This window comes from Haemorhous mexicanus, chromosome 2 (genome assembly GCF_027477595.1).
Source record: "Haemorhous mexicanus isolate bHaeMex1 chromosome 2, bHaeMex1.pri, whole genome shotgun sequence".
NCBI lineage: Eukaryota > Metazoa > Chordata > Aves > Passeriformes > Fringillidae > Haemorhous > Haemorhous mexicanus.
In genome coordinates this window covers 46969570-46985852 of record NC_082342.1, presented here as the reverse complement: position 1 = coordinate 46985852, position 16283 = coordinate 46969570, and the positions used below count along the sequence as shown (strand labels likewise).

At 40.6% G+C, this 16283-nt stretch overlaps 1 protein-coding gene across 2 annotated transcripts in view; it reads right to left on the bottom strand.

Moving 5' to 3' along the window:
- ELMOD1 (ELMO domain containing 1) overlaps nucleotides 1-16283 on the bottom strand; it is a 42842-nt gene that overhangs the window by 18519 nt on the left and 8040 nt on the right. For both annotated transcript variants that reach the window (XM_059838652.1, XM_059838653.1), the window contains exon 2: nucleotides 8952-9046. In XM_059838652.1, the coding sequence (XP_059694635.1) occupies nucleotides 8952-8968 (17 nt within the window). In that variant the 5' untranslated portion in view covers nucleotides 8969-9046. The remainder of the gene's footprint in view (nucleotides 1-8951; nucleotides 9047-16283) is intronic.

The window sequence follows — 16283 nt, the reverse complement described above, 5'->3', positions numbered from 1 at the left end:
TTGCACCTGAAGCAAGGATTCAGGGGGACCTAACAGCAGCCCCCAGTGCTTGTGGGAAGAGTTGAAGGAATCAGAGCTGGGCTCTCAACGATCCTGTAGGGCCAGTAGACAAGGGACAACAGCCCTAAGCTGAAACACAAGGGAATCAGCCTTGCAAGGAGAAGCTTTTTCCCTCAAGACAGTCAGGCAGTGGCACAGGTTGCCCAGAGAGGCTGTGCAACCTGTGCCAACCTGAGTCTCTTTCCTCAGTTTTTTAATCCTTGACTGGAAGAAGCCCTGAGCAGCCAGTCTGACCTCGGTGCTAACCCTGCTGTGAGAGGGAGGTTGAACTGGAGACCTGCTAAGGTCCCTCCCAGGCTCAACAGCGATCCTACAAAAGACTGAAAAAGCCTGCATACATGAAAAACACTTAATTTTAAACTTGATTAGCATTACACCTGCTACCAAAGCCCACATATTGCTACCACAATTACATAAGGCACCCCAAACCCATATTTTAATGGGGAAAAACTTATTTGGAAATAATTTATCTTTCTTGTTTCTATGGCTATGATGGCACAGATCCTGCCACATCACCCAACTATCTGTCAGCCTCCTGGGATGAAGAGGATGGATCCACCACATGGATCCACCCACAGCCCCTGGGTTCAGAAACACATCTCATAAAAGACAAATTGCAAAGAACTAGCAGTAGGAACATTGTGATTTGGACATGGTCCTTGGCTACAGGTGGTTCTGCTAGAACAGGGGGATGGATTAGGTGGCATCTACAGATGTCTTCCTATCTCAACCTCTCTGTGATCATATTCTGTGATTACATTATATGGAAACATCAATACAACTTTGATATGCTAGCTTGCCAATAAATATTCACAAATAATTTGGTCCATTATGGTCTACGTCTGTGTGTATGCATATTCATCATTAGCCCATTATTTTCTGTTGTTGATGCTTTCAAAGGACAATTATTTCTTAGGAGACTTCTTAGGACCCTTTTCAAGAGACTGCAGTGATTATTTCAAAACACTGAATTCCAGATACACAAATCAGTTATAAATACGTATATGTATGTATGTAAAGCTTGAAGAGCTCCATCACTTCCTAAAAACTTCCTGCAGGGCATGGTGTAGAAGGATGTCCAAGGAAGGGAAGATGAATCAAGGTGTGTTAATGTCTACACAGGAGTTTAATCTGCTTTGCGTTGGCTTCACCTTAATCATCTTTGAAGGGGGATTAAGCTATGGGAACTAAAGACATTTTATGTCTAAATGGAAAGCATCCACACAAGTATTTAAAATGCTTTAGAAACATCCACTTTATCTTCAGATTTCAGTTAATTCACTTAGTACTCCCAAATGCTGGCATGCAGAAAACCTCCTTGGTTTTATTCAACAGGAAGCCTCTATATTAGAAGCAAATTGACACCTAAAGAATGAAGAATCAGTCCAAAGTTTTAGACAAAAAAGTTTCAGGAGCTGACATCAAAGTATTTGGGACCTCCCTCATCCCTGACTCAAGACATGCCAGAAGACACTACTGTGAGGAGTTAATTTGTGCTTCACAGCAGGTTATCACCTTCAGTATTAAGAACAACACCAGGTATCAGGAGGCAAGGCCATCACCAGGCAAGCAGCTGTTGTTTCAGTTTCCAACAGTCAGAAGTAGAATAACAGAATCAATACAGAATGATCTGGGCTGAAAGAGACCTAAAGATCATCTTGCTTCAAACTCTCCTTCCATGGGCAGGGACACCTTCCTCTAGTCCAAGAAGAGGAAATCAAATACAACCTATAGTCATTCCTTAGTTTCATCAGCCCAACTCAGCTCTGTAGTTGAGCTAAAATCACAGGAAAACACCAAACTGGAAGGTGGAGTATGGTAAAACAGAGTCCTGAATTTTCAACATATATTTGCAGTAGAAATTAGAGTTGTTTTCTTTTAGTCTGCTTTGTTTCCAAATGTTAGGTCTCTTTTAGAGCAAAAAATACAGAGAGCTCATCTATGTGGAAGATGAGAGGAAAGACTCATTTAACTTCATGTTAACAGTCCATGTAAGATTTCTTTCTCGTGAGCAAGATAGCTCCTGTAAAAACCACACATCCTTTAAGAAAGTTCATGCCTGTACTTTGTTGCCTCCAAGGCTAAAACATGACAATCCATTCCATTAAAAACGTTTTGAGTACTATATTGGGGATAATTGACTACTGTGTGCTGTGGATAAGTTTTGGGGACTTAGAGGAAGGAAGGTATCAGGTGCATTTGAATTACATATTTTTGCCTTAGGCTCACTGACAGATCTGAAAATTGAAGGAAAAACTCTAAATGGGATAGAGCTGTGACCACATAATTGCAACCACTTTCTCCACCAAAGTTCTGCTTTGGCTGTGGTTTGCACAAAGACTAATAAAAATGCCTCTACTAAAGACAAGACACTACAGCACACAAACACTACCTCTGTGAATCACTAAAATATGCTTAGCAGCTATTACTAATAAACCAAACACACACTAATTTTGACTAGGTAGCTTGTAGAAGAAAGTCAACCTTTGTGGGTACCTTCAGTTTTTTACCATTCATCCATCTCAAGCTTACAATAGTTGAAACCTTCCATTTGTAACATGAAAGACATAAAAAGTATCACAAGGTGTTTATAAAAGGAAATTCTTGCTTGCAGAAATCCTGTAACAAAAGCACACTAGTGATTATGCAAGGCAGTTTTTATGTTAGCCCCTATGCACTGTAAAATAAAACACAGCATGTCATGAACGGGGGCCCCTCAAAAGCACAGCCATGTTCTTTGACTGTGGCACAGTGGCATTAATTTCTGGTTTGTTTTAGAGTTAAATTCCAAACCTCCTCTCCACTCAATATCCTCTGTGCTCCATTTTTTTTTTTTCCTTTTTTCTTTTTTTTCTTTAGTTTGTTATTCTTTGTTCGATTTGTGGCTTTTTTCCCCACCTGCTTGCCCTTGCAGTTTTTAGCACAGAAAATAGTTCATGTGGTCATGTACAGCATTATTTCAGATCCTCAGAGGTGAGGTCTAAGAACAGAAGTATGACAGAAATGAAGGTGTTCTTCAGGGACTCACATTCTATTCTTTCCTATTTCAATCCAAGTTCCTTTCCCCTCCCGTATTCCAAGCAGCTGTATAGACCTGCATATTTGTGTTTATACATGCATTAAAACAGTTCATAAGAACACTTTTTTGAGTAAAATTAAGAAAAAACTGCATAATAAGATGTCAAATCAACATTCAGTTCCCTTGCCAAGGATGCTGCATAACAAAACCAATCGAGCAACCAATCTCTATCAGCAATAATGGGGCTCAAGAGATTCTGGAGTGCTCTCTTCCATGACAAAGAAGACAAAGAAAGAGGTTTCTACAATTGCTCAGATCCTTGCAAGACAGGGAGAAATGGAGAGCCAAAGCCAGCACAGAGTAAGAGTGCTACAGAGACAGTGCTTCTATTTTCCACAGCATGTGCTGCTCTGCCTGGGGAAGGAAAGCTCGTGGCAGCAACCAGCCAAGAGCACAGAGCACATTGCTTCACACCCCAGCACTGCAAAGGGAAGGACATAAGTGGTTTTAAGCAAGGGGTTTCTAGGTTTGCCCTCGACTAGCCCAGCTGATGCTGGGACATTGTGATTAAAATGGCAAATGCAATGGCTATTAGAATTTACATCTCTCTCCTGTGACAGTATGACATCACATTTTCATGAAATCTGGCTTTTTATTTAAAGGTGACTGCCTCTAGAAGATAAGCACAGCCTTCTCCATGATAAACTGTCAGAAACAAAATTATGCAAATCTTTCCGAAGTTGCCTAATATTTCTGGGAAGTTCCTTCCTGTGTAATCTGTTCCCCTAAATATCAAGATGTATGTCTGATGCAACATGAAGTACTTCCTGAAAGGAAGTAGAGATTAATTACTGTGCAACATTTCTGGAACTAATAAAATAGAAGGTGCCAATTCCCTTCCTCAGTAATTCCAGAACCTCAGTATTTTCAGAGTTAGTAATGAACATAGGTACTCTGGGTGAAATGAAAGCTTCATCCAGATACTCAATTCTAGTTACTGGACTTAAAACTGGGGCAAAGCAAGCCAACTCTGAAAACAAAACAAAACAAAACAAAACAAAAACAAACAAGCAAACAAACAAACAAAAAACAAAACCAACCAACCAAACAAAAAACAAACCAAAAAACCCCCAAACAAACAAGGCAAAATGCCTAGCACTACCAAAAAAACCCAAACACAAAAAAAATCCTAAACCGAAATCTAAAACAAAAAAACCCCTCATTCCCCCCCCCCCAATCAATTGTTTAAAAGAATTAAATAAAAGTCACTGAGCATACTTACACAATCATTTTCTTTCCTGTGTGTCATGCTTTAGATCCTATGGATACTGAAGATTTTTACACAACTATTTTTTCCTGAAGGACATACTAATCTCAGAAGAGAGTGCATTACACATCAGTATTTCCTTTCTGAGAATTCTAATTACTGTTTGAGAAGTCAAGGACAGACTAGTCATGGCTGCTGATCAGCTGTCCAAATGGGTGAGTAAGCAAGTGATACAACCCTGTTAGGAGCTCATTAATTTGACTCTCTTTGGTTTATGTGCATAACCTACAGTGTGTATACAAGGTCAGCCAAGAAGTGAGGTACCAATCACCATTTCTGCCATAGGCAGATCAGCTACTACCTCCATTAAAACACAAGAAATTCCTTTCATTCTGTGCCTTTGCAGACATGACAACTGAAATCCACCTTATCTTTCCATTTAGACATAGGAGCAACTCACTGTGGCAACTAGGGAAGACATATGAATAGTTTTAAACAGCAGATTTCCACACATTATTTGATTTTCATTTTATCTGATGACTCCAGTACACTTAAAACCTGCTAGAGCTTACAGTTTGCTTTGCAGTAGAGCAAAAGAAGACATCAGATTTCTAGGATTTACTGAAAAAAACCTGTCTACTACAGTTGGTTCTCCAAGTTGCTATTATTTCAGACATTTAAGATAAATTACAGTCAAAGTAGAAGTGTTGCTGACAGACTTCTCAGAACCCCTTTACAACAAAATGAGAAAGCCCTGAAAGATTAAGTATTTAACTGAGAAACAGTTTTATTTTTTCATAAGTAATATTTCAGATGTCAGAAATAATTAATATCAGACACGCTGAAAAAGAAAAAAAAAAACCAACTATTTTCATTTGGACATTGCCTTGACCTGGAAATATGAACATGAGAGTCTAAATTTAGAGATTTAAGGTTACTGCAACTACTGGATTGTTTAATAGACAGACTCTTTCTCCAACAAAGTTGTGTGGGAGTGATGATCTACTACAGGCAGGAAGGCTCTGCAGAGGACTCTGGACAGGCTGGATCACAGGGCCAGGGCCAATTGCATGAGGTCTAACAAGGCCAAGTGCTAGGTCCTGCACTGGGGTCACAACAACCCCGGGCAGTGCTGCAGGCTGGGGGCAGTGGCTGGCAAAGGACCTGGGGGTGCTGGTCAACAGCAGCTGAACATGATCTAGGGTGTTCTCAGGTGGCCCAGAAGGCCGATGGCATCCTGGCCTGGATCAGCCAGGGTGTGGCCAGCAGGAGCAGGGCAGTGACCGTCCCCCTGGGCTCAGCACTGCTGAGGCCACAGCTCCAATCCTGTGCTCAGTTCTGGGCCCCTCACTGCAAGAGAGACATTGAGGGGCTGGAGCGTGTCCAGGGAAGGGCAACGGAGCTGGGGAAGGGTCTGGAGCACAAGTCCTGTGAGCAGCAGCTGAGGGAGCTGGGGGTGTTCAGCCTGGAGAAAAGGAGGCTCAGGGGGAGCAAAATCCATTGCTCTCTACAACTGCCTGAGTGTAGCAAGGTCGGGGTCATTCACTTCTCCCAACAAAAGAGAAAACAGCTTCATCTTGTGCCAGGAAAAGTTTAGATTGAAAATCATTAAAAAATTCTTCATAAAATAATTCTCAAGCATTGGAACAGGCTGCCCAGGGAAGTGGTGAAATTGCCATCCCAGGAAATATTTAAACGAAACATAGATGTGGCATTTAGGTGACATAGATGTGGCATTTATGTTTTGGTGGTACATATGACTATGTTGAGCTAATGCTTGGATTGAATGATCTTTAAAGGAGCTAAGGAATTCTATGAGCCTAAAGAAATAGAACAGGTTTTACAGGGAGGCTGTGGAGTCTCCATCCTTACAGGTGCTCAAAATGTGTCTGGATGCAGCCCTGAGCAACCTGCTATAGCTGACTCTGCTCTCAGCAATGGGAAAGAACTTGATGATTTCCAGGGCTGTCTTTCAACCTCACTAAACAACAAGTTGGATTTGAAATCCACTCTTCAAAGTCCTCCTTGGGTCTCCAGGTGAGTATCTGCTGCATGAAGTTGCTACAGGTAAAATACTGTCACCACTTAGAAAGCAATGATTATCATAACTTCAGAGATGAAAGCCCCGTTCCTCTCGATGTCTGTTTTATGGCAACTTCCACATTGCAAGCAACAAAATGACTTGCAGTTTGTGCAGACTGAAGTCATTGGTTTTAAACACAGAGATAATCTATGCTAACAGCATCAGCTATTCTGGTGTCTGTTCCACGTTGTGCAACAGGGAAAACACTGTGCCACTGAGCAGTTCCTGCAGTCAGAATTCCACAATTCAACCCTGCATTGATCTTCACAGCTAAGGATGATTTAATCTCCCAGGTGGTGCTGCTACTGGTAACAGACAAACATGAGGACACAACACATATTAACTTATTTTCCAACCCATTTCCAAGCTGGAAGGCTTAATAACCTTGTCTTGCACATATATGTCCCTGCAGTTCCACACTTCACTTATTCCTCATCACACAAACCTGCAACTGCAGGTTGCAACACATAGAGCAGAACTCATTATGCTCAGTAAGTGCTTTCCTTGGAGGGTTTTTGCTTCTTAATCTCTCTGGCTTTCTTCGACATTTACAGAATATGGGGAGGGTAGTACTCTTATCAGTTCATGTCAAAGGTTTAACATAATATAAGAAAATCCAGCTGCTTGGAAGTAAATAGAAATAGCTTTCCTATTTCAACACTGTCTTCATATTTTTGGTGCTCTGTCCTGTCCTCAGCCCCCCCCAATCCCTTAATCCACTTTTCTGTTCAGCATCTGGAATACTGGACTTTCCATAACAAAGTCCTAGACTGTCCTGTTTAGATAGACAACTGTTTTTCAGAAGATCTACCTTGACTACTTAAGAGAATCTAGCACCACTGAGACTTTCCAAGTCTTTTAGGATTCACTGGCTCCAGGAAAAACATGAAGAGAAGTAGAAGGTAGCTTCTCCATGACAGCCTCAGGAACCCACATATTCAAAACAGCACTCTTTCTCCAGCATGGAGAAAATCATCAAGGGGCCAGGAGAGCAAAGGTGAGCAGAACAGGAAGGGAGCTGGCAGCTTAGAAGCTTCATCAGCTCAGCTTCCCCATCAGGAGAGAGCAAAACTACTTTATGTTCAGAAAATACTAGACCATTATGGGGGCAAGTGTAACACCCTCTGCAATCCCAGCCAAAGGCTCCCACCCTTCTCACAGGATGGTAGAGTTCACTTCATGAGGGACTCATGAACCAAATCCCATATGGCATCAATTTGTGACCTTGGGTCAGGCTGCTGAACAAGTCTGTATAGAGAAAAACGGTAAAAATTACAGAGGCAGGTGTGTTGAGAAGGAAATAATTAGCAGGATTCCAGAATAAAGGCTCTGACATGAGGTGTCACCAAATTGTAAAGGGAAAAAGCAGTGCAGGGATGTTAGTCAGGCTAGTTGTGAACTGTTAGGTCACTGGACCAGTACAAATGGAATTGGTGGAAGACTTGTGATCACCTAGTACCTGGGCCACAGAGCTACAAGGGTTAATTGTTTCCCTCCTGGCTGGTGCCTATCAGGTGGTGAGCACACTAATATTCAAATTAAGGCTCAATTCAGCCTTGACTGCATTTTGTGGATGTTAGCAAACAAATAGTTGCTTTATACTTTCGATCTGTCTATGCCCTTCTTACAAAACCCTTTTGCAGCTGGTTCAAGATACATGAGGAAGCTGGTCCAAACACTCCACAGAAATGCTTTAGCTATGCCTGTCTTGGCAGCAAAATCATTACAGATGATCAGCCTAGAGGTAATGGTGCTGATATCCATAGTGTGTGAGCTTCTTTGCTATAAACAGTCTAAAAAGGGAGAAAAATATAGTGACAGATGCTCTATACAGAAGCATATGTTTTAGTCCTCTTGAAAAGGTTCCTCCCATACAGACAGAATATGATTTCTTTGGTTTATACACAAATGAGCTCTTGATCTGTATTAGTTTTGAGAAGTGCTCAACTCCCTCCACCGACTACAGAACAAATACAACATGGGCTTTCTGCACCTACATCTGTTGTCTGCAAGACCCCCATTCTGTAATTAGTTTATAGAGGAACAACTGCAAGTCATATGTGGGAGCAAGTAATTGACATTTCTCCTGCAAACTGGGCATGATCAGCTTCAAAAGCACTTGCACATCTTCAGCAAGCATCTCTGCTTTCACAAACAACACTCCAAAAATCCAGACAGTGGACAAGAGCAGGAATGGAAAAACCTGACATTTTCCAAGCACTGTTCTATGCTACTGTTTCTTCTCTTTTCCCCTGACATATCAGGCACTACTGATTTGATACATCACTGCTCCAATCCCACAAGACAGCTCCCACATTCTTTGCTTCTATAAAGAACAGCAAAAGAAAATTTAAATTAAAATAGCTTTAATTAAATAGTGAAATCTAGGTGAACAGAAAGCAGTCTAGTATAATCTAGTTTAAACCTTTTGTAATGCTTGTAACAGTTAAACCACTTAGCTCACTGCAGCATAGAAGTAATTAGAATAATTTAACACTTTTAAGAAAATACAGAACAGTTACCTCAGGAAGTGTTTCATGGTGATGGTTTGGTCTGTGCTGCTAGAGCCGTAATATATTGATCACTGATGACCTCTTCTTCACAGGGGATATTAGTGCTGTAGAAATAGAATTGAGACTTTTTTACAGACAGAACAAAAAAAAAGAGATACTTTGGTTTTTTTAAAATTGCTCTAGAAAAAACCATTTATGGAAATACAACGGAAATATATTAAGGAAAAATCTCATGACAATATAAACAAAATGAAAAATCATAAGGTGTTTACACTTCAGCCTGAGCACATATTTGACCAGACTATGCTACCCATGTCTTTTTTCAGAGAAGGAAAAAACTTGAATGAGAATACAGGAGTGAGTGAGAAAGCTGGAAGTATCTAGACATTTTCAAATGCTTCTTATGTTCTTCAAACACCTGTCTGGTTCACAGCAACTCCCAAGCAGCAGCTTCAAGAGACACTCAGTTCACTCTGCTGTTAGAAGTCCTCTCTTCACCAAAATTTACATAATACATATCACAGAATAATAAAATATACTGAGTTGGAAGGGACCAACAAGGATTATCAGGTCCAACTCCTGGTCCTGTGCAGAGCACCCCAAGAGTCACACCATGTGCCTGAGAGCATTGCCCAAACACTTCTTGAATTCAGAGTTCCTACAACACACTTGACCAGGCAGCCCATTGGTTCTGTGATCGTGTGTCCTATGGTTAATGCTCATTATGATCACCACATAGGTCCAGCAGAGGAGAACAGGAAGAATTAATGAAGAAACTTCATAAATATAACCCTGTCTGTGTACTGCAGACTCTCCCCACTCACCACCTCTTTATTTTAAGTTTCTAAAATTGAGTATTCATATACAAGTGATACTTGACTAAAAGATGCAGACTTCCCAAATTACTGTACTTCATGTCCTGTAAAAGGCAGTAAAACATTTCTACTTGCTGCCAGAAAATGGGACACAGCTCCACAGGGACAACTGCTATTGGGACAACTTAATCCAACACTTAGAGGGAACAAGATCATGGTTTCAAGCTCTGTACTGGTACAAACCACACAAAGGCCTGAATGAAAGTTCTGTTGTTAAAAATCATTTACGAACACATTCTTCCTTAGCACAGCATGCTGAAAAGTACTGAAGGCCTTAAGAAATCTGACCTCTTTTGTCACAAATTTAGAAATCTAGAGAAGTTCAAGCCTATTTTCTTCTGCAAGACCTATCAGCAATGATGGGATAAAAATCTTCTGGCTTTACCATGTTCTCATATTCTTTCCTCTGTGTAACTTGCAAGTTTTATATTGTGCTATTGCCTGCTGACAGGAACAGAACAAGTATTTAAGTTCAGAAAAATACAGCTATCTTGTTGGATTATATCACATACAGCTTGCTAAAAATATATAATCCCTGAACTGTGAAAGCCTCTTTAATTTACATTGTTTTTGACTGGCTGAATCATGTTTCTGTCCCCTGAATACAGCTGTAATTGGTGCTGGCTGTAGTGACACCTGCTTGTAAGGGCAGAGAGACGCTAACTCTGGTTCATTAAAGAACACAAGAGGCAGGCTCCAACACTTCCTGCTACAGCTTTTGATAGGTCTTCTATGGCAGTGAGCACAGGAGATAGGCAAAAACTGGAGGGGATGTAACCTGCTCCCCTTCTCCAGTCTAATAATTTGCTGTTTAAAAGATATCATTTGTGAAAGATTCTCACAGCTGAGTCTCAGCATTTTAACATCAACTCGAACAAAGGAAGCTCCGCCACAAAATTTGACCCATAAGGGCATCAGTGTAAGGAACACACCAGAAGTGCCAGAAGCTGTCAAATCAACCCCCTCGAAAAGTGCATGCTAGTCTCAGCCTCTGAGGTCAGCTCCTTCTTGATTCTGACCAAGGTCCTTGCTGAAAATTATGCTGCTTCATTATTACTGCTTTAAAATGAAGAGAAATTCCCCTTGTCCCAACTACAGAAATGGCTCATACAAGCATGGCATGGTAGGAGCTTCAAGATACTATCTCTTCAAGAATAGTTACCAGCTCCAGCCAATTATAAATTACAAATCTGTTTTCAATAATGCTCATTAAAAATTAGAGCATCATTGTAGCTGTTCAGAGACCACTGAAAAAAAGGTAGTTGATTGAAAAAAAAACAAACCAAAAGAAAAACTAAAGGATACAACAAGCATGACAAGTGGTTAAAAGTGCCTATTTTTAAAATATCTTCAAAAGCCCACACTTGAAATTACAAGAATAAATTTTCCTTGCTCTCTCCTTTTTTATTAAAATGCGTGTGGGGAAGTCTATGGAAAGAAATTTTACAGCTGAAGACCTGATAGAAGTCAATATCAAAGCCCTTCAGCATGGAGAGGGAGTTCATGTGCAAGTTCAACAGCCAGTTCCCTACAGTACAAGCCCAGCTAATAACTGGGTCCATAGGAAGGCCATGGCCTCAAAAGCAGTTTCCTCCACAGGGGCACAAAGCAATCAAATCCTACCTGATTCTATTAACAAGAGGGCTCTAATATCTAGAGGCAAGACTTCCAGCTCAAACAAAAGTACAGGGAATCTATGCTGGTGTCTTGGTTCATAAGGTATAAAGTTTAATTTTTGTGTACGGCAGACAGCCTTTCTAAATGCTGTCATCTGCTAAGTGCAGGGATAGAAATCAACACTATGTTTTGTGGTTCTTGCAACAATTCTGCAGCAATATCTGTGAACACACACATACAGACGGCATTAAGCTATTTACACCCAGAATAAACTGAGAAGCTGAACCAGGTGAGATTTTACAGTTATCTTTAAACAAGTAGGACTGGAGGGCAGCATTTTCTGTTTCCATATACCTCCATAAGTGATCCTCTAGACGAGTTCAGTAAAGATTTTCTGTGAAGAAAACAGTATTCAAACTCTTAAAAAAGATCATTACCACAACTTACAGCTAAGTTCAACTATTCATAAACCTGTAGAGCCAGAAGACCTAATTTCTGCCAATCTCTTTTTATCTCAAAATGTAACAGATTTCTCATAAGTGAAACTTTACTTCCACTGAGGTTGTTATAACATCTCAGTGAACAGGAAGAACAGCCCTAGCTTAGAATGATATGTTCTATCAACAATTCAGAATTTACAAGAAGACTCATTTGCCGTTAGGTGTGCTTAGAAAAAAATCCAACCCAAACAAAAAAAAGTCACATACTCATTTTTATTTGGGGAGAAGGACTTGACTTCCAGCCTCCTGTTGTCTTTAGGAAAGACCATCCTCAGCAAGGTGGATGTCTGCAGATCAGGAAGGCTTTCAAGGTCCACTTGTAGGAAAGAAAGACATGAGAAAAAGATTCTCATCTACAAGTGATAATCTTGTTAATAAATGTTTATGAGTTTGCTGCAAGAAAGGGCACAATAATTATACAATTCAGTTGAGAAGTTGACAGCAGTTATGGATTGGATAGACTGCAATACAAAATTCTGAAGACTTGACAGCAGGACACCCAGAGCCAGCAGGTGCTGGGGAGCAGCCAGTTGGCCACAGCATCCACCCACTGCTCAGAGCCTGAGTTTGTGCTTTTACATGGTTTCACTAATGTGAACCTGTAGCTGTGGGCTTTTTTATGGCTTAAGAAAACGCTCCAGCTTCATGCTATACGCACATTTTCTCACTAAGGAATCCTCAAGATACTTTTCTTCTGTAGATAGTTTTTCAGCTTTTCCTGATTTTAAATCATGCAGGTGATATAAGTCTAAAGACAAATAGATCTGACTTTGTTAGCAACCTTCCATTAATTCCCTAGAAGTACAGAAACAACTACAGAAAGCCTCTAGACTCAATGTTTGAAGTTTGCTCTTTGACACGAAGGGACTCATACATGTTCTAAGGCTCTATATTGAGAATGATGGGGTGAGGATGAAGTTTGGGTTTCCCACACGTTCATGTTCTCAGCTTGCAGGATTTTATCCCATACCACATCACTTCCACAAAGCAGCTTCCTACTCCCTCCAACAACACACCCACGTACCCATTCGCTGCCAATTGTTTCATCCAGTTTATTTTAAACCAGACAGCAGCTTCCCCTCCTAAAACTAACCACAGCTTTTCCTGGAAGAGAAGCAGTACTACTATAATCACATACAACAGCAAAACTATTGCAAGATCCGTCTCAAATATAAATGAAGCTTTTCTTAAATAAAACTCAGCTATGTGAATTTTTTGTGACTCCATGATCTTTTCAGTTGTATAGCAAAACATGCATCAATCTGAAAGGTTAACAGTTGCTGGAGGCTTAAAGAAATCAAGAGTAAGCCTTAAATGCCACCTCTTTATCTAAAGCTGAGGGTTTGCTTTGTTTGTCTTCAATAAAGCTGCAGATACAGCTGCCAGGAAAAGTTGTGTTATTTAATATAAATCACCATACTTTCAGAGTAAAATATAAACCCGAAGTAGTTCCTTTCATAATCTCTGTGTTGCAAGCTAGTGGGTATTTGCAACCTGGCATATTGCAAACACTTTTAGATGTATATTCCAATTATAAAGAAAGAATGGGTGCGCTGAAGAAAAAAAAATCAGAAATGTTAATGTGAGCAGGCTGGATATAATACTTTGTTTATGTGGATTATTAGATTACCAAAAAAAAACCCCAAACCAAGTAATTTATTTTTAGTCGTTGCAGTTTAAAGCATGTGTTAAAGTATGTTCTTCCGAATGCCATCACCATAATGTTGATTTCAGGTTGCCACTTTTCTTTCCAGTGGTATCCTGGGCTGGCATCTGCTCCTCATTCACCTCAAAAGCCTACATTTATTTATTTCTGAGGGACAATAGGCTTGAGCCTTATGTCACAAAAAGTGTTTTGCTACTGTACATTCCTTTTTCTTTTGCTGATGGGAATGTTAGTGCTTCTGTATCTCGAACACCAATGTAAGATAACTAGAACAGGAAAAGGGAAGAATAGCTGATACACATTATGAAATGTCCCTTGAGGTCCTGGAGGATAGCAAGCTGGCTGGAAGCCAGCAGGATGCAAAGACAGACTACAGCACTCTGGGCTGCACAAACACAAGCAGAGCCAGTAAGTAGATTGAGGGAAGAGATTATCTTCCTCTACTCGGCACTCTGGGCCATATTTAGACACTGCCTAGTTTGGGGCCCCAGCAATACACAAAAGACATCAACAAATTTAAGAGTTAAGCAGAGGCCACTGGTATGATGGGGGTGAGGCTGCGGGAGATGAGCTTGTCATAACAGCACCTCCAGTGCCTGTGGGGATGTCATTGAAAAGTCAAGATATGGAGTCTTTACAGCAGTGCAGGACAGGAAGGGGGGGGGGGGGGGGGGGGAAACACAGGAAAAACTTAAACAGGAGAGATTCTGCCTGGATACAAGACAAAAATTTTTTTCCCAAGAGCACAGTCAGGCAGTGGCACAGGCTGCTCAGAGACACTTTGAGGTTTCAGGCCCCAACCAAATGAAGCCCTGAGAAGCCTGACCTCAAAGCTGATCCTGTTGTGGGCAGGAGGTTGGGCAGCAGATAGTCTGAGGACCCTTCCAGCCTTTGATTCTCTGCTCCCCCCCCAATCACTCTCACAGGGTGATCCCAAATATCCTGTATTATACCCAAATAATCTTAGTATTGTAGTGCTATAGAGATTCCACTGACAGGGTGCTCAAGTGACTGCTATTTCATCAGTTTAAAAGCTACCCACTTCTCAGTATACTTTGCAATGCTTCCCAAGAAACTAGCTTACCTTTAGGATGGAACAAAATCATTCCTTTTCTCATCTCTCCCCACCACTCTCACCAAAACCCTCCACCATGAAATTTGACCATAAACAAGTCATATTATGGGTCTACAATTCAAGAATGAGAGTCTACAAGAGCCATGCCAATGACAAACACACAACACTCAAAAAGCCCAAATACAAATAAAACCCCAACAACTCTAGAACCCCAGTTTGGTAAGCCATTCTAATTCTAAGCAAGTATTGTTTATCCAGCTATCCCATGGAATAGACACATACCTACTTGCATCTTCCATCTTGCATTCATGCCCAAAGGTGGCATAAAAATCACTTCAAGTGTATTAAACAAACTAGTAAAAACAGAGGATCTTCACATCTATTACAGAATAATCATTTACAGGTCTTTGAATGTTATAGCAACAACACTGCTCAGACCTCTCCAACTCAGAGGACATCCTGGAAACAGCTCCATTGCTAGAAAAGGTCACCTGTTCCATGCAGTTCAAAAGTTTTATGTTGGCTCAGAAGTGGCTTTGTCTGTCTCCAATGAATGCAGCCACTGGCAGGACTCACCTTAGAGATCACCTGTTTTGTGTGAGCTTAGTTCCCCATCTCAGTACAGAAGGGTATTTTCATTTCCATGCGCCCAAGATCAGGCTGTATTCAACAGCCTGTCAAGCATTCTTTAGAGGAAAATCTCGGAACAAAATGTCACACTTGACTGATTACCCTAATAAGCAAGACTTGACTTCAGTCACACTGTCACAGGTGATAAAATTTTTTCCACTTCTAATCTCCATCACACATTGACATTTTGTATTTCTGTATTTCACTAGGAGGGTGAGGGCAAGGCTACATATGAAGTAAAATTTAACTGAATTTTAGTCCTGTGAGCATAAGCACATACCACACAATTAAGCAATAAAAAGAAAAAGAGGCCTGAATAAAAGGTTAAAATCACAACAGAGTTGGGGAGTCAGAGGGCACAAAACCCCCAGCTTCTCCAAGCTACAGAAGAGGGCTTTGAAAGCCTCTAATTTTGTAGTTCTAACTTTGCATTTTAATCCATTACTGCCTCTTCAAAGCATTATGAATATAAGGAAGGATCAAGAGGGTCTTAAAGTTCTCATAAGAGAGAGTCATGTAGGATGTATTTGGGTTCAAGAGAACTTACTTGTCAAACCTCACATGGCAAGTTACCTCTAACACCACTCAATTCAGCCTGCCTGCTGTAATTCCTCTGCAGACTTTGCTCAGTGACAACCAACAGTTTGATGAAGGTTAATGTCAAACCAGAACTCAGCACTGTAGAAGCATCTCCACCTTTCATTGTAGATCTCTGCCCTTTAAATGAAAAAGGCTGGGGTTCTCTACCTGACTGTTCAAAGCAAACTAAATCCCAGAAATCCAGCAAGGGAAATGTTCATGCATACAGACGCACTTTACATACAGAACTGTGAAAATAATCTGCTTTTTCCAATTTCTATTAGCTCTGCTCTACTACAATGTTGAAAGATGAAACGAAAGAACAAAACTATATGAAGTCACTTCAGGTCACTGGTGAAGACTTTTCTGGATACTAATAATTCTATTTCTAATATTAAA